Here is a 20,295-nt window from a genome sequence, read left to right on the forward strand (position 1 = left end):
GAGGAATATTCTTCATTCAAAGTGGGCATCCCATCTAATGTGTTGGATGATGTCTTTAACTCCAACTTCTGGCCTAAAAACATATTTGTATCTATGTTCAATAACAAGCGTAAGCCTAAGCCTAATGTGGATTTAAACTCCCAAAGCTCTGCGGAAAACCTCGTAACCTAACAGTGCCTATGACTGTCTCTGCTTCTAGTATATTCAAGGCTATTAAACTGCTTTTTTTAAACGTTCAAGGTTTGGATGGTAAATTAAATATGCTCAACATACATTGTAACATAAATAATTACGATTTTCTTTGTCTTAACGAAACCTGGCTAAAGGATATTAAATTCACATTTATGTGATATTAATTGGTGTCCAGTGCTCTCAAAAGGTAATGGGTCTGCTGAACGGACATTTAAATTGTTTTTTGATAGTTTTATGGAAATTTATAATGTAAGTTGCCCTTTAAAGACACTTCGCAAAAAATCCTTTAACTCAAAAAATCAGAGAAAAGTAGTTCTTAAGTGGTATACTCCTGAATTAAAGATAATGAGAGAAAGAGTTATGGCCTATCTTACAGTACATAGAACAACTAAATCTGAACTATCTTTTAAAGCCTACAAAGCTCTACGAAACCTTTATAAAAATGCAGTGAATGAAGCAAAGATGTCTGCTAACATGAACTTTATTGAATCATCCAGTAATAAGTGTCAGGCTGCCTGGTCTCTGATTCGTAAGTCTACAACCTCGACTGCGGAAAGGGTGCACTCTATGATCTCGGCAGAGCAGCATAACAACTTCTTCTTGGAGTCAGTGCAGTCAGCGAAGGCATCCATCATCCCACCTCCTGTCTCTTCTAGCGACCTACTTCATAACACGGAGTACCATCAGCAAGCCTCGTTGAACCAGTGGTTGCCTGTCTCTCAGGATGAAGTGTTAAGTGTGGTGTCAAAGCTGAAAATGTCAAAAAGCAAAGATGCTTATGGTGTGTCAAACGCGGTGTTAAAGTCTGTGATAAGTGCAATCGTAGTACCACTCACTCACTGTGTAAATGTTTGCCTAAACGATGGAGTTTTTCCTGAATCCCAAAAGATTTCACGGGTAGTTCCAGTGTTCAAAAAAGGCAAGAAATCTGAGGTTAGTAATTATAGGCCTGTATCATTAGTTCCTTTGTTTGGTAAAATTATGGAGCGTATTATCTATAACCAAATGTGTTTCTTCCTAGCAAGTAATAATATTCTTAGCGAGACTCAATTTGGTTTTCGTAAAAAGTTATCCACAATAGATGCAATTGAGTCGATGTTGTTCAAAATTATTAAAGCTTTTGAAGACGGGAGCTTTGCTCAGATTACTGCTTGTGATCTGAGCAAGGCATTCGATCTTGTAGATCACTCTGTGTTATTAGATAAATTAAGTTTTTACGGCATTAGGGGTTCGTGTTTGAAGTTTTTTGAATCATACTTGCATGGAAGATCTCAGTTTGTAGAGTTGAAGGGTGATCGTTCAAGATGTCTGGATGTAATAATGGGAGTACCACAGGGTTCTATCTTGGGGCCTTTATTATTCCTTTTATCAATTAATGACCTACCTGCCAATGTGTCCCTTTCTTCAACTACAATGTTTGCAGACGACACAACCTTTCTTAGTATAAGCAATGATACAAATGTCTTGTCTAATATTGCCAAAAATACTATTTTAGAAGCCAAGCAATGGTTTAGTGCTAATGGTTTGATTATTAATGAGAATAAAACTCAACACTTACTCTGTCAGACTAGAAATAGAGTCGATGATTACAATGAACCAAATGACATAAAAATTTTAGGTTTAGTGATTGACAACTGTTTGACCTGGTCTCAACACATTGATTTCATTAGTGGTAAGTTGTCTAGGTGTATTTATCTTCTTAAATGTCTTAGCTCTAGTCTGCCTCAGAATTATTTAAAGTCTGTGTATTATGCTTTTTTTCACTCAATTTTAAGTTATGGTATTTTGTTATGGGGTAATAGTACCCATGTAAATAATGTATTGTTAATTCAAAAGAAGGCTGTGAGAATCATAACTAGATCTCGCCGAAGAGCACATTGTAAACCGTTATTTGTGGGCACTGGCATATTAACTGTCATTAATGTTTTTATCCTGCATTGTCTGATTAATGTTAAGAAAAAGGAAAAAGAGTATGATTTGCGCCAAGACATTCATGGTTATAACACAAGGAATAGGGGTCTAGTTGATGTACCTCACTGTAGGCTACAGAAAACTGCAAACAGTCATTTTGTTTTAGGTATTAAATTATTTAATAAGCTTCATCCCCAAGTCAAGTCCTTGCCGTTAAGTGTCTTTAAAAGAAAATTAACTATGTGGCTTTCATCTCACCCATTTTACAAAATTGAGGAATTTTTTGAAGGTGATCTCATTTTTTGCTAATGTTAAATGCTTTTAAGTTAGGCTAGGATTTTTATTACTGTAATTAATTTTCATATTTTTCATGTTCACTATTTTGATATGTTTTTTACCATATTCCATCTGTGATAATGTTAGTAATTTTGTCCCTCTATGTTCATTGTACACCTGTGATAACCATTAGCCTTTTTAAGAAAGACCCACTATTATTCATAATTTAAGTTTGTTAAGTTTGCCTATTTAAAAAAAATTATTTTAAACCTGTTAAATGTTCAATAAGGGCAGCCTATATTTTGGAATTTTCATGTCAAATTTTAATAATTATAAGTATTGCATCTTATATCTTTTACAATAATAATGACGATGTCAATTACAATAATGTATTGTTTAAAGACTGAATAAATGACTATTCTATTGACTATTGACTATTCGACTATTCTATTGACTATTCTATTGACTATTCTATGTGTAGTAAATTACAAAATTATATTCTATTTATAAATTATTTTAATCTACAAAGTAGTTCCCTGTGAAAGATCCGCCCCACATCCTTCATCAACTTTTGTGTATCCCACATCCAGTGCTGATCAACCAAAATACACCAATACTGTTTATGAACCTATTCAAGATAATACCCTGTACACAGGTTTCGCACAGACGGGGGCTTGGGGATGTTTTGACGAGTTCAACCGGATCAACATTGAAGTGCTGTCAGTCGTCGCACAGCAGATATTGTCAATTTTGTCAGCTTTGCAGCAGGGACTGAAGAAATTCCCTTTTATGGGAACCCTTATAAACTTGGTGCCTACCTGTGGAATCTTCATTACCATGAATCCAGGTATTATAAATAAATCATGGTTGTTTTGCTGATTGTGGACCACTGCATGTTTATGTTGTGTGAGTGTGGCATCTGGGTCTGTAATGATCTTGCTTGGAATCAAACTAGCGACCTTCAGATTTTAAGGTGAGCGCTCTCTAAGACAATTTTTTGTTGTACACATTTCATAGGTACTAGAATATCTTTTCAACAAGTGAGAAGTGTGAATTTTAAACACCCCAAAAAAATCCAGTCTCATTCGTTGTATGTAAATATTGCAAATAGACTTATGTTCATGAAGTCTTCATGTACCATTTTTGTGTGTTTTATGTCAGTGTGTCGATGTAAACTATTTCTTTTGATGTAGGATACATTTCACTGTGTTCTTTTTAGTGTGCTGATTTAATGCATGGGAAATGAAAAAAATTAAATACAACATTGTAATTATCTTAAAGAAGAACTGGTAATATTGGAATGAATATAAATTTGAAGTTTTTATTTAAAATTTATATTGTAATTATTTTCTTTATCACAAGCATAAATAATAATGTTTGGCATAAGTCTTGAAAACGTGTTCGCATCATAAAATAAAGTAATGCAAACTCTACAATAAATGCCTAGAATATTAACTAGTCTATAGAGTTTTTATGGAAACTTTTACTGTAATTACTTTTTCAATTTCAAAATATTTTTTTCTTCAAAAACACATTTAATTTAAAAATTTTTTTTCGTCACTACCATTTTACTGCAGTGTTAGAGAAAAATCGGTTAAATCTTTGTTAAATTTAAGTTGAATTTAGTTTCATTAACTTTGTGATGAAGTGTAATTAATTAATCATGTTGGTTTACTAAACAGACAATAAATGTTCAAGGTTACGCTGGAAGAACAGAGCTGCCTGACAACTTGAAGTCCATGTTTCGGCCGATATCTATGATGGTCCCAGACAGCATGCTGATTGCCGACATTCTACTGTTTGGGGAAGGCTTTAGGGACACACGCAACTTGGCTAAGAAGGTAAATCCTGGAAGAGTTGTACAAACATTGTCACAGTCACTTAATGAATAGACTCAAATTTGGAAACATCCCAACAATTATGAACTTTACAAATATGTTCCCTTTTGTTGATTCAAAAACAAGAAAAACTTTAAATTAAAGTTATTGCCATAGGAGTTTTAAAAGAATTCTCTTTCAGCTTAAAATACTCACAAAGGTGGCATTCCTGTTTTGAAAGTAGTGACAATGATTTAATATGTTCTAAACTGGCTTAAACTTTAACTTGGAGACGTCTAGTGTAAAGGATCAAATCACATGACTTGTGTTGCCCTTTTGTAGGTGTATACTCTGTTCTCATTGGCTCGTCAACAGTTGAGTAAGCAGGATCACTATGACTTTGGTCTGCGAGGTATGGTGGCGCTGCTGAGATACGCTGGAAGAAAGCGACGTCAACACCCCAACCTTCCTGACGAGGAGGTTTGTTGTATTGATTACACTATTAGCGGATTAAAAATTTTAAATAGTGCAATAATTTTGTGCAGAAACTTGGTGATAAACCACTAAAATAATAATAATAACTCATTTAACTTTCTGTCAATTGCAACCAAAAACTAGTTTGAAATTATAGTAAATTTAACATTGGAATTATATTTTTTGGGGCGAAATCAAGATGTTTGTCGTTTGCTAGTGCTACTGCTGCACAGTTATAATGTTACAGAACAGATTAGACTCCATGACATGAAATCCAATACCGCTTAGAAATTCAATTAAATCAAAAGGGGGAAAAGTGTTCACATAAACATAATTAATACCTACATAAGTAATAGAGTGAGAACCTGCTAATCTAGCATCCGAAGGTAAAAAAGGCACTTTTTATTTAATAATCCGGCATCGGTCTAAACCTATAAACACTTTTTTGTAAGCCTTTTTTTGGGCAGAGTATGGCATACTCAGCAGACATTGGGCACGATTGGCAGACATCAGGCGCACATGTAGCCCAGTCACTTTAGGTAAGAACCTAGACATGAAAGATGTAAAGCTGATTTTTTGCATGGTGATAGTATATAATAGGAAAGGTGTTTTCTGAAAGTTCCCTGAATTTCCCCCCCTTGCTTCCCCTTAAAACCCCCCCTCCCCCGAAACACCAGGTTGAAAGTGTAGTGTTTAACTAAATCACCTATATCTTTTGATGTAAACGAGCTATCAGCATAATTGTTTTTTCTTTGAACTCCCCGTTAAATTTACTTTAATAAATTAACCTTACACGTAGCATTATCTCTATTGGGTGGGATTTTATATGTGATACAAAATAAATATTATTTTATTTAAAACGTGAAGTTGTAGATTAAGCCAAACGTCGGTTTCGCAGTAGGTAGTACGTCAATGTAACAACACTTTTTACCTGTTTGATGAGCTTCCCAAAAATGTATAACAATATATATTTTAATTTAAATTGTTACCGAATGAAGCCATTTAAATCCATGCTTCAAACAGCCACAAAGCGCATTTAGCGTACCATTCCAACTTGTCCAGTAAATATCTATTCTATATACAATACAGGGTTAGTAAAAAGTGTGGAGACCCCTGTAAATTTTTTTAACGGCCCATACTAAAAACACTAAACTCGGCACACCTTTATGGCATGTTATGAAGTACTTTTTGGGAATAACCGCCACTTGATGATCGTCCCCAAAATGGGGGATTTTGGGGGAAACTCTAAAATTTCAAATTTTAAGCCCCATTGAGTGACCCCTCATTTTGAAGGTCCTGGTAAAAGAAAGCCAACAACGCAAATTAGAGGTATCTACCTCAATAAAGTAAAAAATGGCAGCCAATTGAAATTCTCAGAAGTTAAATTTAACTTACAGCTTTTCAAGTCTGGAGACCCCCTGTAAATTTTGTAACGGCTCACACTAGGAAAACTAAACTCTACACACCTTTTTGGCATGTTATGAAGTACTTTTGAAGCCTAATAGCCACTTGGTTACCAAACCCAAAATGGGGGATTTTGGGGGGAAACTCAAAAACTTTAAATGATAAGCCCCATCGAGTGACCCCTCATTTTGAAGATCATAATAAAAGAAAACTAGCAAACTAGAGGTCTCTATCTTAACACAGTAAAATATGGCAGCCAATTTAATATTAAATTGCAAGTTATTTCTGATTTCTAAAGATTTCAATCAGCTTCCATTTTTTACTGGATTGAGATAGAAACCTCTAGTTTGCGTTGTTAGTTTTCTTTGACCAGGACCTTCAAAATGAGGGGCCACTCAATGGGGCTTAACATTTAAAATGTGGTTTTTAAAGGGTTGTTTGAGTTTCCCCCAAAATCCCCCATTTTGGGGATGTACACCAAGTGGTGGTTATGCCCAAAAAGTACTTCATAACATGCCATAAAGGTGTGCCCAGTTTATTTTTTCTAGTATGGGCCGTTAAAAAAATAACAGGGGGTCTCCACACTTTTTACTAACCCTGTATAATTCAGTTTTAAAAATATTTGTACAACTAAATCTAGAGTTCTACTGGACCGATTTTATATATATTGTGTCGTTGGAAAGCTTAATTCATGTAAATTTGCAAATAATTATGAAAGTTTGTTTTTGTTATGATTTATGTTGAAAAAAAATGTTTTCCAAAAGAAATACATTGAAAACTGTGTTTTTCACACGTATTATTTGGGTGCGACTTTTGGCTACTTATTTTGAGTATTTCCAAAAAGTGCATGGTACCAATTTGTAGGAAATGTTATTCTCTTTCAGAATATCACCTTCCACTCTGGTGGATTTCCTCACCATTTAAAAGTTATTTGCTAAAAGGCTAAGCAACCTCTGAATTTATAGTAATGATAAAATACTGAGTAAGGGATATTTTCGTTAAACTTTGTACAACTAAATCTAGACTTCTACTAGACTGATTTTGTTAATTAATGGGTCATTGGAAAGCCTAATTCATGTAGATTTGCAAATAATTATGAAAGTGTGAGTTTATCAAATATTTGTGGTGAAAGTTTCTTTTTTCAAGTTTCTGTTTTCAAGTTTCTATTTGTAGCCAGCTTTTGCCTGCCTTTATTAAGAATTTTCAAAAAATGCATGGTAGTTATTTGTAGTAAATTGTATTCTCTTTCAGAATATCACATCCACTTTGGTAGATTTTCCCTCCATTTAAAAGTTATTGGTAATAAGCTAAGTGATCTACAAATTTTAAGTGGTGAGAAAATACTAAATTGTTTTTTTTTTAAACTTTGTACAACTAAATTGATTGTATAAATGATTGTATAAAGCATTGATTGTATAAATTCACTCCCACCCTTCATTGACGAAGGAACTGACGATGATGAGGGAAAAGAAAGTTGATATGTACTGTATTGTTTATGCCTTACTTAAGTGTTTTTTAACTGTAGGCTAATTAAACCTGTTGAGCATATATTTGCCTTTTCTTATAACTACCGATTACTTAATTTTTAATCCTTGTGAGTACTTATTTTCTTACTATTTTTGTAATTCAGTGTTCTTATTTTGCTTGTTAAACATTCACACAGGGTGTGTAAACAATAAATAAATAAAAAGTAATCATTTAGTAATATTTACTGAACAATTTGGAATGATGTGCTAAGTGAAGCATGGATTTAAATAGCTTCATTCGGTAACAACTTAAATTAAAATATATATTGTTATACATTTTTGGAAAGCTCATAAAATAGGTAAAAAGTTTTGTTTCAAACACATTGACGTACGACTTACTGTAAAAACCAGGGTTTGACCTAATCTACAATTTTATGTAAAAAAAATTAATATTTTTTGTTATATCACAGATATAAACCCACCCAATAGAGATAATGCTACATGTAAGGTTATTTTATTAAAGTAAATTTTACGGGGAGTTCAAAGAAAAAATAATTATGCTGATAGCTCGTTTACATCAAAAGATATAGGTGATTTAGTAAAACACTACACTTTCAACCTGGTGTTTTGGGGGAGGGGGGGTTTTAAGGGGAAGCAAGGGGGGGAAATTCGGGGAACTTTCAGAAAACACCCTTCCTATCATACACTATCACCATGCAAAAAATCAGCCTTACATCTTTCATGTCTTTGTTGGCCTTGATTTTTAACTTAAGTTACTGGGCTAATGACAGATGTCCCAAAAAAATGCTGCCCAAAGGTTAAGAAAAAATCCCAAATATTTGGGTTTTTTTCTACAGTAATATTAATTGAAAACTACCATAAAGAAGCCAGTCTTTTAGCTGATATTTTTATAATTTTTTGTATTTTACTTGCATTCAGTCACAAAAAGTGGCACAACACCGTCCTCTCTACATCATTAAAAGAACTTTTACATTGTTGGAGGAAAGTCTATTAGGAAAACACATACTAGATATTTTATAAATAATTTAACAGGATACGCAGAATAGTTTCAACAGCTAATTCAAACTTATATAAGGAACCAAAGCTGATCTCCTTTCTTGCAGCCTGCTGTGATGATAAATGGATGTCATATTTTTGTAGGTGGTACTTCTGGCCATGAAGGATATGAATCTGGCCAAACTAACTTCAGATGATTTGCCACTCTTTAACGGAATCACTGGAGATTTGTTCCCCGGTGTTGTTTTGTTCCCCATCGACTATAGTGTCATGATCACAGCTATCAAACAAGAGATGCAGGAACAATCTCTCCAGGTTAGTGCTTTAGTGTTAAAGAATCACTGGAGATTTGTTCCCCGGTGTTGTTTTGTTCCCCATCGACTATAGTGTCATGATCACAGCTATCAAACAAGAGATGCAGGAGCAATCTCTCCAGGTTAGTGCTTTAGTGTTAAAGAATCACTGGAGATTTGTTCCCCGGTGTTGTTTTGTTCCCCATCGACTATAGTGTCATGATCACAGCTATCAAACAAGAGATGCAGGAACAATCTCTCCAGGTTAGTGCTTTAGTGTTAAAGAATCACTGGAGATTTGTTCCCCGGTGTTGTTTTGTTCCCCATCGACTATAGTGTCATGATCACAGCTATCAAACAAGAGATGCAGGAGCAATCTCTCCAGGTTAGTGCTTTAGTGTTGAGAGAACCATAATGTGTTGAATTTGAATTTGTAAGAGCTTTCACTTAGACGAAGCAGAAATCTATTATTTATTTACTTTTTTATGGTAGGCTGTAGCACGGAATCATTTCTCACATTACTTCAGGCTAGGGCCAAGAGAGACATTGGATTATCAGTCATATAAAATCCATTGGTGATTGGCGGGATTTGAACCACAGAGACCAAAATCCCACGTTCTGCTCACTCCTATATTTACGTTTAATCACTCCTATTTTAACAACTCAGATGTTATTCAAAGATAGAAAGGACCACCTGTCTTTACAGTTTTGCTTCAATATTTGCTATGACTAATATTTTGAAAATTATCTGTAAAAAATCAAAATAATTTTGGTTCAAAATTCTGGAGTGATTTTTGTAATATGTGATGAGACCTACAGCAGTGCCTGTTCTAGTGATTAGAATATCTTAAGCTGTGAAGGCCAGGTTAAAATCCCACCAGTTGTAGTCTTACATCACTTTGTGGCGTGGGGGAGCGAGCTGGTCTAGTGGTTAGAGTGTGGGACTTCGGTCCAAGAGGTCCCGGGTTCAAATCCTGTCAAATCACTAGGTCTAGTCTGAAGTAATGTGAAAAACAATCCCAGGCTCATGCCTAGCGTCCTAGGAAAAAAAAACATCACTTTTATTAAAATTCATTGTTGTAGCCCCGGAACTGTAATATATAAAATATCTGGTTTTACATTACCTTTATCAGTTCCAAAAGTAACTTTCGTCAACGTGTGTGTTACATGTTTCGGCGAGAACAGACACACAAAAATCAACATTTGCCCAACACCTTATTGACTGTAATCACGATATGAATGACATTAACACCGGTCTGCAAATACTACATTACTGTCAAAAGGGAAATAAAATGGACGTCTTGGAGGAGTTTGAAATATACAAATCAATAAAAAATCTGGATTCCAACAACCATATCCTGAATGACAAACTCCAGTTTAAGTCAAATATAATTTTTAATACGCTACTACAACAAGGAAACAAATCTGATCAGCTGACCACAAAACAGATAACGAAGATAATTCAACCAGATAGCGCTGACTTGAACCCTCCACCGACAGTCTGTTCCCGCTCGTGTACCGGCAGTGTTGCGTATTCATGATAGGCCTATCAAACTACATTTTTATTGTTTTTATGTCGTACGTGTCGTGTATGTTGTATGTCGTGTAATGTGTTGTGAAAACGAAGCTATTCAAGCGGATCTACATCTTCCTGTATTGAAGTGTTTGACAATGGCAGCTCGCCGAAACATGTAACACACACGTTGACGAAAGTTACTTTTGGAACTGATAAAGGTAATGTAAAACCAGATATTTTATCACTTTTATGGTCAAACTTGAAAGTCTCTATTGATGTATGGTTTCAGTGAAGGAGAATGAAGAGAGAGAGAGAGGAGGGGAAAGTTGAAAACTGTATAATCTTTAATTTTTTAATAAATGTCCCCAAAATCTTAAAATGTTCGACACACTGCATAATAGAGTTCAAGAGCCTTAGCTACATTTACATGCTATGAGCTACACTTACCGTCTAAAACCGAAAGTTGCAGAGTTTTTCACCAACATTCCTACTCTGACTCCTATATTTGGCCTTATTGTGTTTGATTGTTGTTTGTGAAACAATTTAGTAATTTGACTATTGTAATTGTTTGCCAGGCAATCGAGATCGGAGTGAACAAAGTGATACAGCTGTATGAAACCAAGACATCTCGTCACTCTGTGATGATCGTAGGTAGGACCGGAGCAGCCAAGAGTGCTACATGGAAGGTACTGCAGGGCACCATGGGTAAACTCAAGGCTCAGGGAGTGCCTGGCTATGAGGCTGTCTCGGTGAGTAAAACTAATGGTGAAAATATTAATCACAATGATTTCGGTAGTTGACTCTGGTTGCTGTTTATTCTGTTAGTCGTTTTCTGATCGTAACATTTCAACATGTTGGCACTCAAACATTTCATTCATAAATGAGTTGTTATTTCAAGGTTTGATGGAAACTGTAATAAATATATATCTTTGTTGTGCTTTCTGATTTGATGAGTTCAAAATTTAGTTTACAAAAATTGTAAGCACCTACCAAGTGTCTGTCATCTAAATCAAACATTTGGGGATAAAGAATAACAAAGAGAGGGTTTTTTTATTGCTATGTTGATACTTGATAGTGTATTTTGGTTAAATAAGTTATGTTTGTAATATAGAATTCAGTAATGTTTTTTAAATAGTCCATAAAAAAGAAAGTATGAAAAATTAGGTTCCAACTAATGAAATAATGTGAAATGTGAAATGATACAGAAATGCAGTTTGTTGAAGGCAGGCTAATGACTCAAAATAAATTAACTTTCTTATCCAAAGTCTGTGATTTCTTGTATCATAACCTAAAAGTACTAACAGTGATGACACATTTTTTTTAAAGGTAAAAAATATAGATAGCTGGCAACAACAACAAAAATAATATCAAATCAAATCAAAGTGATTTGATTTGAATATAACATATAGTCCAATCTCCAATACAACATATGCGACTTGATTTCAGGAGTATCCAATAAATCCAAAAGCTCTTTCTCTAGGAGAACTTTATGGTGAATACAACTTGGCTACAAGTGAATGGTCAGATGGTGTTATATCTGCTATCATGAGGAAAACTTGTGCAGGTATTCAAAATTTAAATTATCGAATGTGCAATAGTCCTAGTGTCCTAGTTGTATACTTTTACCACTGTACCACTGTATGACCAACAAACTTAACGTTAGTTTTTGCAAAATATTTAACTACCTTTCTTAACTTTGTTGATTTGAGTTGAAATGCATATGCTTTCCTTAAATCATAATCTTATCGATTTACTAATTTTACACTTATAAAAAATATAGGCAAACAAAATAATCACTTAAAAATCATTTAGTAACTCTTCCAACTTGATGTCATGACAGACGAGAGCAGTGATGAGAAGTGGATACTGTTTGATGGACCGGTAGACGCAGTGTGGATTGAGAACATGAACAGTGTAATGGACGACAACAAAGTGCTCACACTGATCAACAGTGAGCGCATCACCATGCCCGAACAGGTACAACTTATAAATAATCTATATTGTAATAGTATTAGTAAGTGTAGAACGTTTTTCAACAATTTTAAAGTTGGTTTATTATTCTTACAACTCTGGTTCAATAACATACAAATATATAAATGCAGGCAAAACCATAATCAAAACACAATAATCAAATGTAACACTACAATAACATAGCTGTTTTCCAATCATTTATTGATGATTTGTCACTGAATGTCCCATCCACATCTCTGGCCAAAAGCAGTTTATTGTTTATTTGAATTTGAATCTAATTTTAGTCAAAAACGAGGCAATTCCAACATGGCATCATGCCTTGTAGTACGGGATGGAAACTTAGATTGGGATTTTAGATTGTCACTCAATTATCCAGGCTTATTGGCCGTAATAATTCTGTCACCACACTGACTTTGCAAAGAGTACAAACGTCAGACATGTGCAATAATTCTATTTTCAGTTGTGTACTTATTTCATTTTTGAGGTGTTGCCCTCCTGATTACTTAACAATTACTATCTTTTGGTTTTAGCGAATTTCCCATATAGGGAATAAGCTATTACCGTAGTACTCACGGTAAGACCTGGACCCGGGACCGATTTTTTTTTTTCGTTTTGAGGTCCCTAGAGGTCAAAAACACCATCCGTTCAAATTCATATATATATATATATTTATATATATATATATATATATATATTTATATATATATGTGTCCGTTAGCGCGATAACTCGAGCAAAAATGATCCGATTTTGATGAAATTTGGTACAAACGTGTAAACCTACGTTTATTCGAACGAGTTCGCGAACCAGCATGATCGGACCATGGGAACGGGGGTTTATGGGGGCTTTTATGGGGAAAAAATGGGTTTTTCCCATTTTTGACCCAAAAAACATAAAATTTTGCAATTTCTTTTGTAACTATTTTGTAGAGCTTAAAAAAACAAATAATTTAGTATATTGAAGCGTTATAATGCGCCTAATGGTTACGGAGAAAATTCCAAAAAATTGTAAATTTAAAATTCCCATGTTATTCTTATGGAGAATAAGTAAACTGTTGTAGTTTGCTTGTTTATAAACATATTTTGCCCAAATTTGGAAAATGTTTTTATTTCTTACTAACTATTAACATTTTACTTAAAAAACACTTTTACCCTCCCTGTTGCAGCAAACCTAAGTATGTTTTAAACTGATTCTATTTAAATAGGGAATAAATGTGATAATTTTAAGGAGACATTTTAGTGTAAATCCATTCAGGGAAATGGAAATTCGCTTAGTCTGCAGGTTTGCTGCGGCGGGGGTATTGTTGAAAAGCTATGGATTCAAAGGTTCATTTTAAAATTGAACTCTGTGTTTTGAATCTTTTCATCACTGGGTTGCAATGAGTCGTCATAACACTTACATACACATACAAACATGGAGACATGAAACAAAAAATTATTACGACTCTTCAAAACAGTGAAGTAATTATGTGTGTTGGACGGCAACATTTATTTAACAAGTTATTTAATTGACCTTTTGATGTTTGGTTTCCTGCATTGTTAAATAAAAGGCCTTTCAATTTGTAAACAGCTTATCTTAGGTTTAATTTTATGATATCTTGCCTCCTGGATGATGGTACTTCACAATTAATTTTTGATAGGTTAATTATCTCATATGTTTTAAAGACTTTATGACAACCTACTAGCAGCGATAATATTCCTTCGTAAGTCTTGACAATAGCATCTTAAGTGTGTTGAAACCGGTCGCCACTCAGACGACTAAGATTTCTCAGGCAACCAGGTATTTAAACTCTTGTTGTAGATCGTAGGATCCTATTACAGATTTTCTTGTCCATCCCTCAAAGGGGCAACTATTTGATGATGATACAAATATGTAGGTTACTGTCATCAGTAGTAATGTGTAAGGTTTGCTGTTATTCTCGGTGAGGTTCCAGACGTAGTCATCACTCTATGTTGTTTGAATGTCGTAGGTGTCTTTGTTGTTTGAAGTAGAAGATCTCGCTGTTGCTTCTCCGGCCACAGTCTCCCGTTGTGGAATGATCTTTAACGACTACAAGGACTTTGGCTGGGAGCCTTATGTCTCATCTTGGCTGAACTCTTGCGCAAATAAAGTCTATGTAACTACTGTAAGTTAAATAAAAAACATTTAAGGGTTGTTAATTTTAAGATAGTTTAATTCTATTGAGAAATTCAAAATATTTGGATGACTTAAACACTTAAAGTGTTCTTTAAGCATTAAAACAAACCGAAAATTTGTATTCTTTTTTTAGAAGTGTGCTGTTTCTTTGAAAATATATAACAAAAGGAGTACTATGTATAAAAGTGCTTTTATGATGCTTTAAGCCAGCAAACCTAATTAAAGGAAATGTTGTACATGTTATTCTTGGTCAAGTAATGATTAAATGAACATTTTTATTGCAAGATTTTAACCATACAAAACAGAATAATTATCTTCCAATGACATTGATTTCACTTACACACACTTACACTTATCACGCACAGGTCATTGTGACCCATGTGATATTTTTTTATTTCCTTTATGTAATGCTGCAAAATAATTTGTTGTAAATATAGAATTTTTCTCTCTCTCTCTCTCTCTCTCTCTCTCTCACTTAAAATTGAGAATGAGTAGTCTGAAAAGCCCTAAGTGTGTCCTGAAACCAAATAACTTCTTACGGTTTCAAAATTATGTTTGTATCTTAAATTGTGAAACTAAATAATATTGCACCTAAATGTAATTGAAATGCCTTAGACGCTCTTAATCTTTAGTCAAGAAATATCAGAAAAATTGAAATACTATATAATATACATACAAAGAAAATTGTGTAGAGAAACTACAAGTGTGTTTCACAGATGAGGAAGCACTTTGACATGTACGTGCAGCCGATGTTGGACTTTGTAAGGGTGCATTGTGACCAAGTAGTGCCGATACCCGAGCTGAGTGCCGTAGCATCCCTGTGTAAACTGCTGTCTGTTCTCACCACGGAACAGAATGGCTTTGTGAAAGAACCTACGGACATACCCGCTTATGAGTTTTACTCCAAACTGTGGTTCTTATTTTGGTGAGAAGTGACGCAGTTAATTATCTTGTAGTCAATTAAGAATCAAGAATCAAGAATTTATTGCAACAAATTACAAAAAGAACATTTTGTATAGTTGAAGTCAATATGAGAGTAACTTAGGCTAAGAAGTCTCAGTAATCTGCAAGGATAAAATGTCCAGTGGTTAGCATATCAATTAGGGCCTATAACATTCAATAACTTAGGCTACAAATAATTTAAACATCAAAGTAAGTTACAGATTTAAGGCCTGTAGTTGCAAGGTAGGGCAGGTGGAAAATTGGATAGATTTAGTCAGGGCTAGATTGGTGGGGGAACGGGGCGGAACAGAGTTCCAGTACATCTCATTTGGAAAGATAAAAATATTGCTTTAAATAGGTACCTAGTTAAATAGGTACTTATCACATTAAAAATGTTAGAGTTCCGGTACCTCATTTTTTACAAAAGTTAGCACTGGTTTTAGTTATTATTGTTCTCTCTGGAATAAAATGTACAGTAGACCCTCTCTAATCCGGCACTGCACCACTCCGGCACTCCAGTAATCCGGCGTCTTTTGACGGGAGGTCTTCCACGATCGCGGCAAAATTCTGTCGTCGTCATGCGCATTCGCGGCAAATTCATGAACATCGCCAGCAGACATATAGACGTTATCATCGCCTCCCGCGGTCACGGAAACGTCATCGTCGTCAAGCACAATCGCGGCAAAATCATAAACATCTCCCGCGGTCACGAAAACGTCATCGTCGTCATGCGCGATGGCGGCAAATTCACGATTATCTCCTGCGGACGTGTAGACGTTATCATCGCCTCCCGCGAATACGTAATTGTCATCATCGTCATGCCCGATCGTGGCAATAGCGGTTTCCGATCATGCGAACTTCGGAGACGTGCTTTAATTGCATTTTAAGTGTTTTTAATGATAACATTCCAGTAACCCGGCATTTTCACTTATCCGGCAGTATGGTGGTCCTATATCTGCCGGATTACTGAGAGTCTACTGTACTTGATTCGATTTTGAAATATTGAAAGCTCAAGTGGATGATGAAAAAAACCAAAATAGGAAAATCATTATCAATTATTTATATTTTTTTTTTATTTAGGTCTTATGCGTTTAGAGTAGAGCCTTTTACTACAAGGCAAATTGTGGGTTATATTATTATGGTTTTGCCACATGCTTGGTTGGGCCTTTACTTAATTGAACCTCCTTTTGGGTCTATGCTTGTATAAACAAATTGGATAAAGAATGTTTTTGGATTTTTTTTTTATAATTTTCACATCAAAGTGGGGTAAAGGTAAGCCATTAGGTAAGGTTTATAAAACTGTGATTTCTCAAAAACACATACACTCTCCTATGTTATCTGAAGTTATAAAGCTAGGATAGAGCTACTAATATAATATATTTTTAGTCCTAGGATGTGTTTTCAAAACTTATATTTTCTGTTTATTTGACTTGACGTAAGTACAACACAGTTAAAGCCTAGCTAGTCACTTGCATTCCAAGTGGGTAACCGAATTAAAACAATGTTTCTTACAATACTGATTGTTTTACAGTATGATCTGGTCCCTGTGTGCTGGAGTGAATGAAGCTGGTCGCAGAAAGGTGGACACATACATACGTGAGTTGGAGGGAGTGTTCCCGCTGAAGGACACTGTGTACGAGTACTACGTAGATGTCAGATCTCAGTCATTCGTCAGCTGGGAGACAGATCTTCCTGCCAACTGGAAATACAATCCTGAGTGAGTAATTAGCTAAATGTTGCAGATTGTGAACACTGGATTTTATTTGCACAATCTCCTTTCTATTTTTCCTGCAGAATAATACATTCAAACTAAAACAAACAAATTGAATGTAAATTTGTTCACAAATCATGTTAAAAACGTATTAAGCTGTGTTATAAGGTTTTGGGCAGAGATCAAATCTCTTCTTTTTGAAAGCAGGCATGAATAAGACTTTGTTACTAGTATGGGGCTTGGGAGCAAGCTGGTCTAGTGAGTGCGAGATTTCGGTCCCCTAGGTCCTTGGTTCAAATCCCACCAATGGATTTTATCTAAGTGCTTATGTTGTAACCCTGTTAGTCCAGCCTAAAGTAATGCGTAGGATGTTAAGGTGTTAGGGGTTTTGTTGGTATCTCAACTTTATTTGTGTGCTCAGGTTACCGTTTTTCAAGATCCTAGTGCCGACACTGGACTCTGTGAGGTACGAGTATTTGACGTCCAAGTTGTTGACTGCCGGACACCCCGTGATGCTCACAGGCATCGTAGGCACAGGCAAGACATCCACTGCTCAGTCTGTACTGGCCAAGCTGGACTGTGACAGATACTCACTGCTGTCAATCAACATGTCTGCCCAGGTGAGATAGAGATCAGCTGGCTTACCTGAGGAAATTAGTATCCATGTCCAATAGTTACTACGAACCCCAAACATATTCTCTGAAGTAGTCCTATATCATGACAAATTATTAGTGTTATGTTTGTAGCCTTTTGTTGTGTATTTATCAGACTCTGAACTCTTAACTCAGATAAGCAAGCTGAACATTATCCCTTGAAAAAAACTCTGTCACTTAGCTTTCCTTTATAATATAATTGACTTAATAGTACGGAGTATAGATATTTCTATCAGTGTTATTAAGATTAAACTGTAAAAATATACAAATTTAAAGTGTTTTGAAATTGGTTGGTAATACTTTTCAATGTTTATTTTTTAGTGCAATATTTTACGTACATACATCCAGTATTTCCTTCCCCCTAGGGTTGTTCCCAGGTCTGGCTGTCAGCTACGTCTCTTCATTTCCTCATCCCTTTAAAGTTTTTTTCTACCACTCCTTTCCATTTTTTATTGTTGTGGAACTAGAATAATGGTATGGTCTGTCCCAAACATGTAGTTATAGAATGTTTATTCACACTGCACAATTTCTCCAAAAAATGGTAAAAATGGTAGAGAATCACTTATTTCTGATTTAACCTCATCCATTCACTTTTTTCTAGTTCATCTCTCTTTCCTTTTCTCTACTGCCAGTAACTCAATTTTTCTAACAATTCTCTCCTAGTCATTCTCTCTATCACATTCTTCTCACATGTCAAAATGTTCTACTCTCTCTCTTTTCCCCTAAGCTTTCTTTAATTACTTCTCTTTTTATTTCTAACCCTACCCCACCTTGTTTTATTGTTTATAGTGTGGTATTGTCTTGAATTAGAAATTATCACAGTTTTTTTCCACAGACGACTTCAGTCAATGTACAAGATTTTATTGAAAGTCGAGTTGAGAAAAGAACAAAAGGAGTTTACGTCCCTTTTGGAGGTAGGTACAGTCATAATGGAACCTGTTTCCTCTCCCTCTTGTCTATCTGAGGACTGGCCAGGATGGTGTAAGGCCCGGGACCAGTCCCAGATAGACAAGGGTTAGGAGACAGGGTCCTTCATGCAGACAATGAAAATTAACTGCATATATTTTTCAACAAGCATTTTCAGTTAATTAAGACAACAACAATCAACAAATTAAGACAGTAACAAACAGGCTACAAGTTTGTGCAGCAAAGATTTTCTATTTAAAAGATTTTTTACCATTAACACACAATGAAAATCATGTATTCAGGAATATGTGAATCAGTGATTAGATATGGCTTAGGGCCGGTACACACACACCGACTTTTGTCGTGCCCCTGTACGACTCAAGAAATCGTATATCTGCACGACAAGTAGAGAAACAAAGCAGGCAATGGAAGTCGCATGGGGGTGTACACACTAGTGCGACATCAGTCGTGGAGGTGTCAAAGTCGTGGACGACAAATTTTGAGTTGCGCCCTACACCGACTGGGGGTCCGTCAGGAAAGTCGTGTCGTATGGGCTCACGACCGTTTTGAGTCATAGCGGGACATGGCGTTATAGGGCTGTTGCGTCGGTGTATACACACTAGTACGTCTCGGGACACGACTGTGGGGCGCCACGCTGGTTTTTTAGCTATTTAAAACTGGTCTAAGAACACTTAATTATTAAATTACAAACGTTCAAAACCCAACTTTTTGCTATTTTAGACGTTTTCAAGATGTTATTATGGCAACGGTTGTGAGAGGTTAAGTCAAGTATTATTAAATTAATGTAGGCTACTTCAAAATAAGTGAATGATTGTATTTTTTCATACTGTTCAACATTAAACAACGTCTTTGTTGATTTTTAACCATAGGTGATGCATTAAATGGGGTATTATAAATTTTGACAGTACAGCCGGATAGTCCGGCCATTTTCTAGTCCGGCCGGTGGTCCAGTCGTGAGGTGGCCAAACTCTAGAGAGAGTCTACCGTATGTACATTTCAAAAATAACTTATTGTAATGGTAACTTATTGTAAAGGGCAACAAAAATTAACCAAAATTAACATTACCTTAACTGATAACACATATAATTAGACAAATTAAGGATGTATAATGAAATGTACATAAATGGCATTACATAAATTCTTGTTTATTTTTGCAAAGTGTTTCAAAACAAGTTTTTTTACATAGCAACGACTAAACTTTCCATACACATTCATTCTGTTTATACATGAGTGTATGCCTGTATGCCTGGGTTAGCTGGGTTAGTAGTCCTAAAGCCAGTAGAGTTTGCTGAGTGGTATACCGATACAACTGTCGTGAGGTAACACGACTTTGTCGTATGCCAGCACGACACGAACAGTCGTACTCACATGCGTCCAAGTCGGTGTGTGTGTACCGGCCCTTAAGATTATGGGGATCAGCATTACCCACAGCCAAAAATCAAATAATAACTATGCTAAATAGAATCATAAAAACTATGACTAAGCTTGACTCTACTGTTTTGTCAGAAAACCCTCTGCTCGGATATAGGATAGTTGAGGTATTACCAGTGGATATATTATTTGAGTATATAATTTTACTAGATTACTATTT

General features: G+C 35.3%; 1 protein-coding gene across 1 annotated transcript in view; it reads left to right on the forward strand.

Moving 5' to 3' along the window:
• Positions 1-20,295, forward strand: part of LOC128994003 (dynein axonemal heavy chain 2) — an 85,834-nt gene that overhangs the window by 29,254 nt on the left and 36,285 nt on the right. Inside the window, exons 23-35 of the mRNA XM_054418190.1 lie at positions 3,035-3,226; positions 4,078-4,220; positions 4,539-4,676; positions 8,702-8,876; positions 10,784-10,795; positions 10,958-11,115; positions 11,813-11,930; positions 12,207-12,343; positions 14,305-14,460; positions 15,188-15,396; positions 16,945-17,130; positions 17,546-17,744; positions 18,613-18,691. Coding sequence (XP_054274165.1) covers positions 3,035-3,226; positions 4,078-4,220; positions 4,539-4,676; positions 8,702-8,876; positions 10,784-10,795; positions 10,958-11,115; positions 11,813-11,930; positions 12,207-12,343; positions 14,305-14,460; positions 15,188-15,396; positions 16,945-17,130; positions 17,546-17,744; positions 18,613-18,691 — 1,902 coding nt within the window. The remainder of the gene's footprint in view (positions 1-3,034; positions 3,227-4,077; positions 4,221-4,538; positions 4,677-8,701; positions 8,877-10,783; positions 10,796-10,957; positions 11,116-11,812; positions 11,931-12,206; positions 12,344-14,304; positions 14,461-15,187; positions 15,397-16,944; positions 17,131-17,545; positions 17,745-18,612; positions 18,692-20,295) is intronic.

Source organism: Macrosteles quadrilineatus, unplaced genomic scaffold (genome assembly GCF_028750875.1).
Source record: "Macrosteles quadrilineatus isolate MER2022 unplaced genomic scaffold, UCM_ALF_1.0 Scaffold_5__1_contigs__length_97177068, whole genome shotgun sequence".
Classification (NCBI taxonomy): domain Eukaryota; kingdom Metazoa; phylum Arthropoda; class Insecta; order Hemiptera; family Cicadellidae; genus Macrosteles; species Macrosteles quadrilineatus.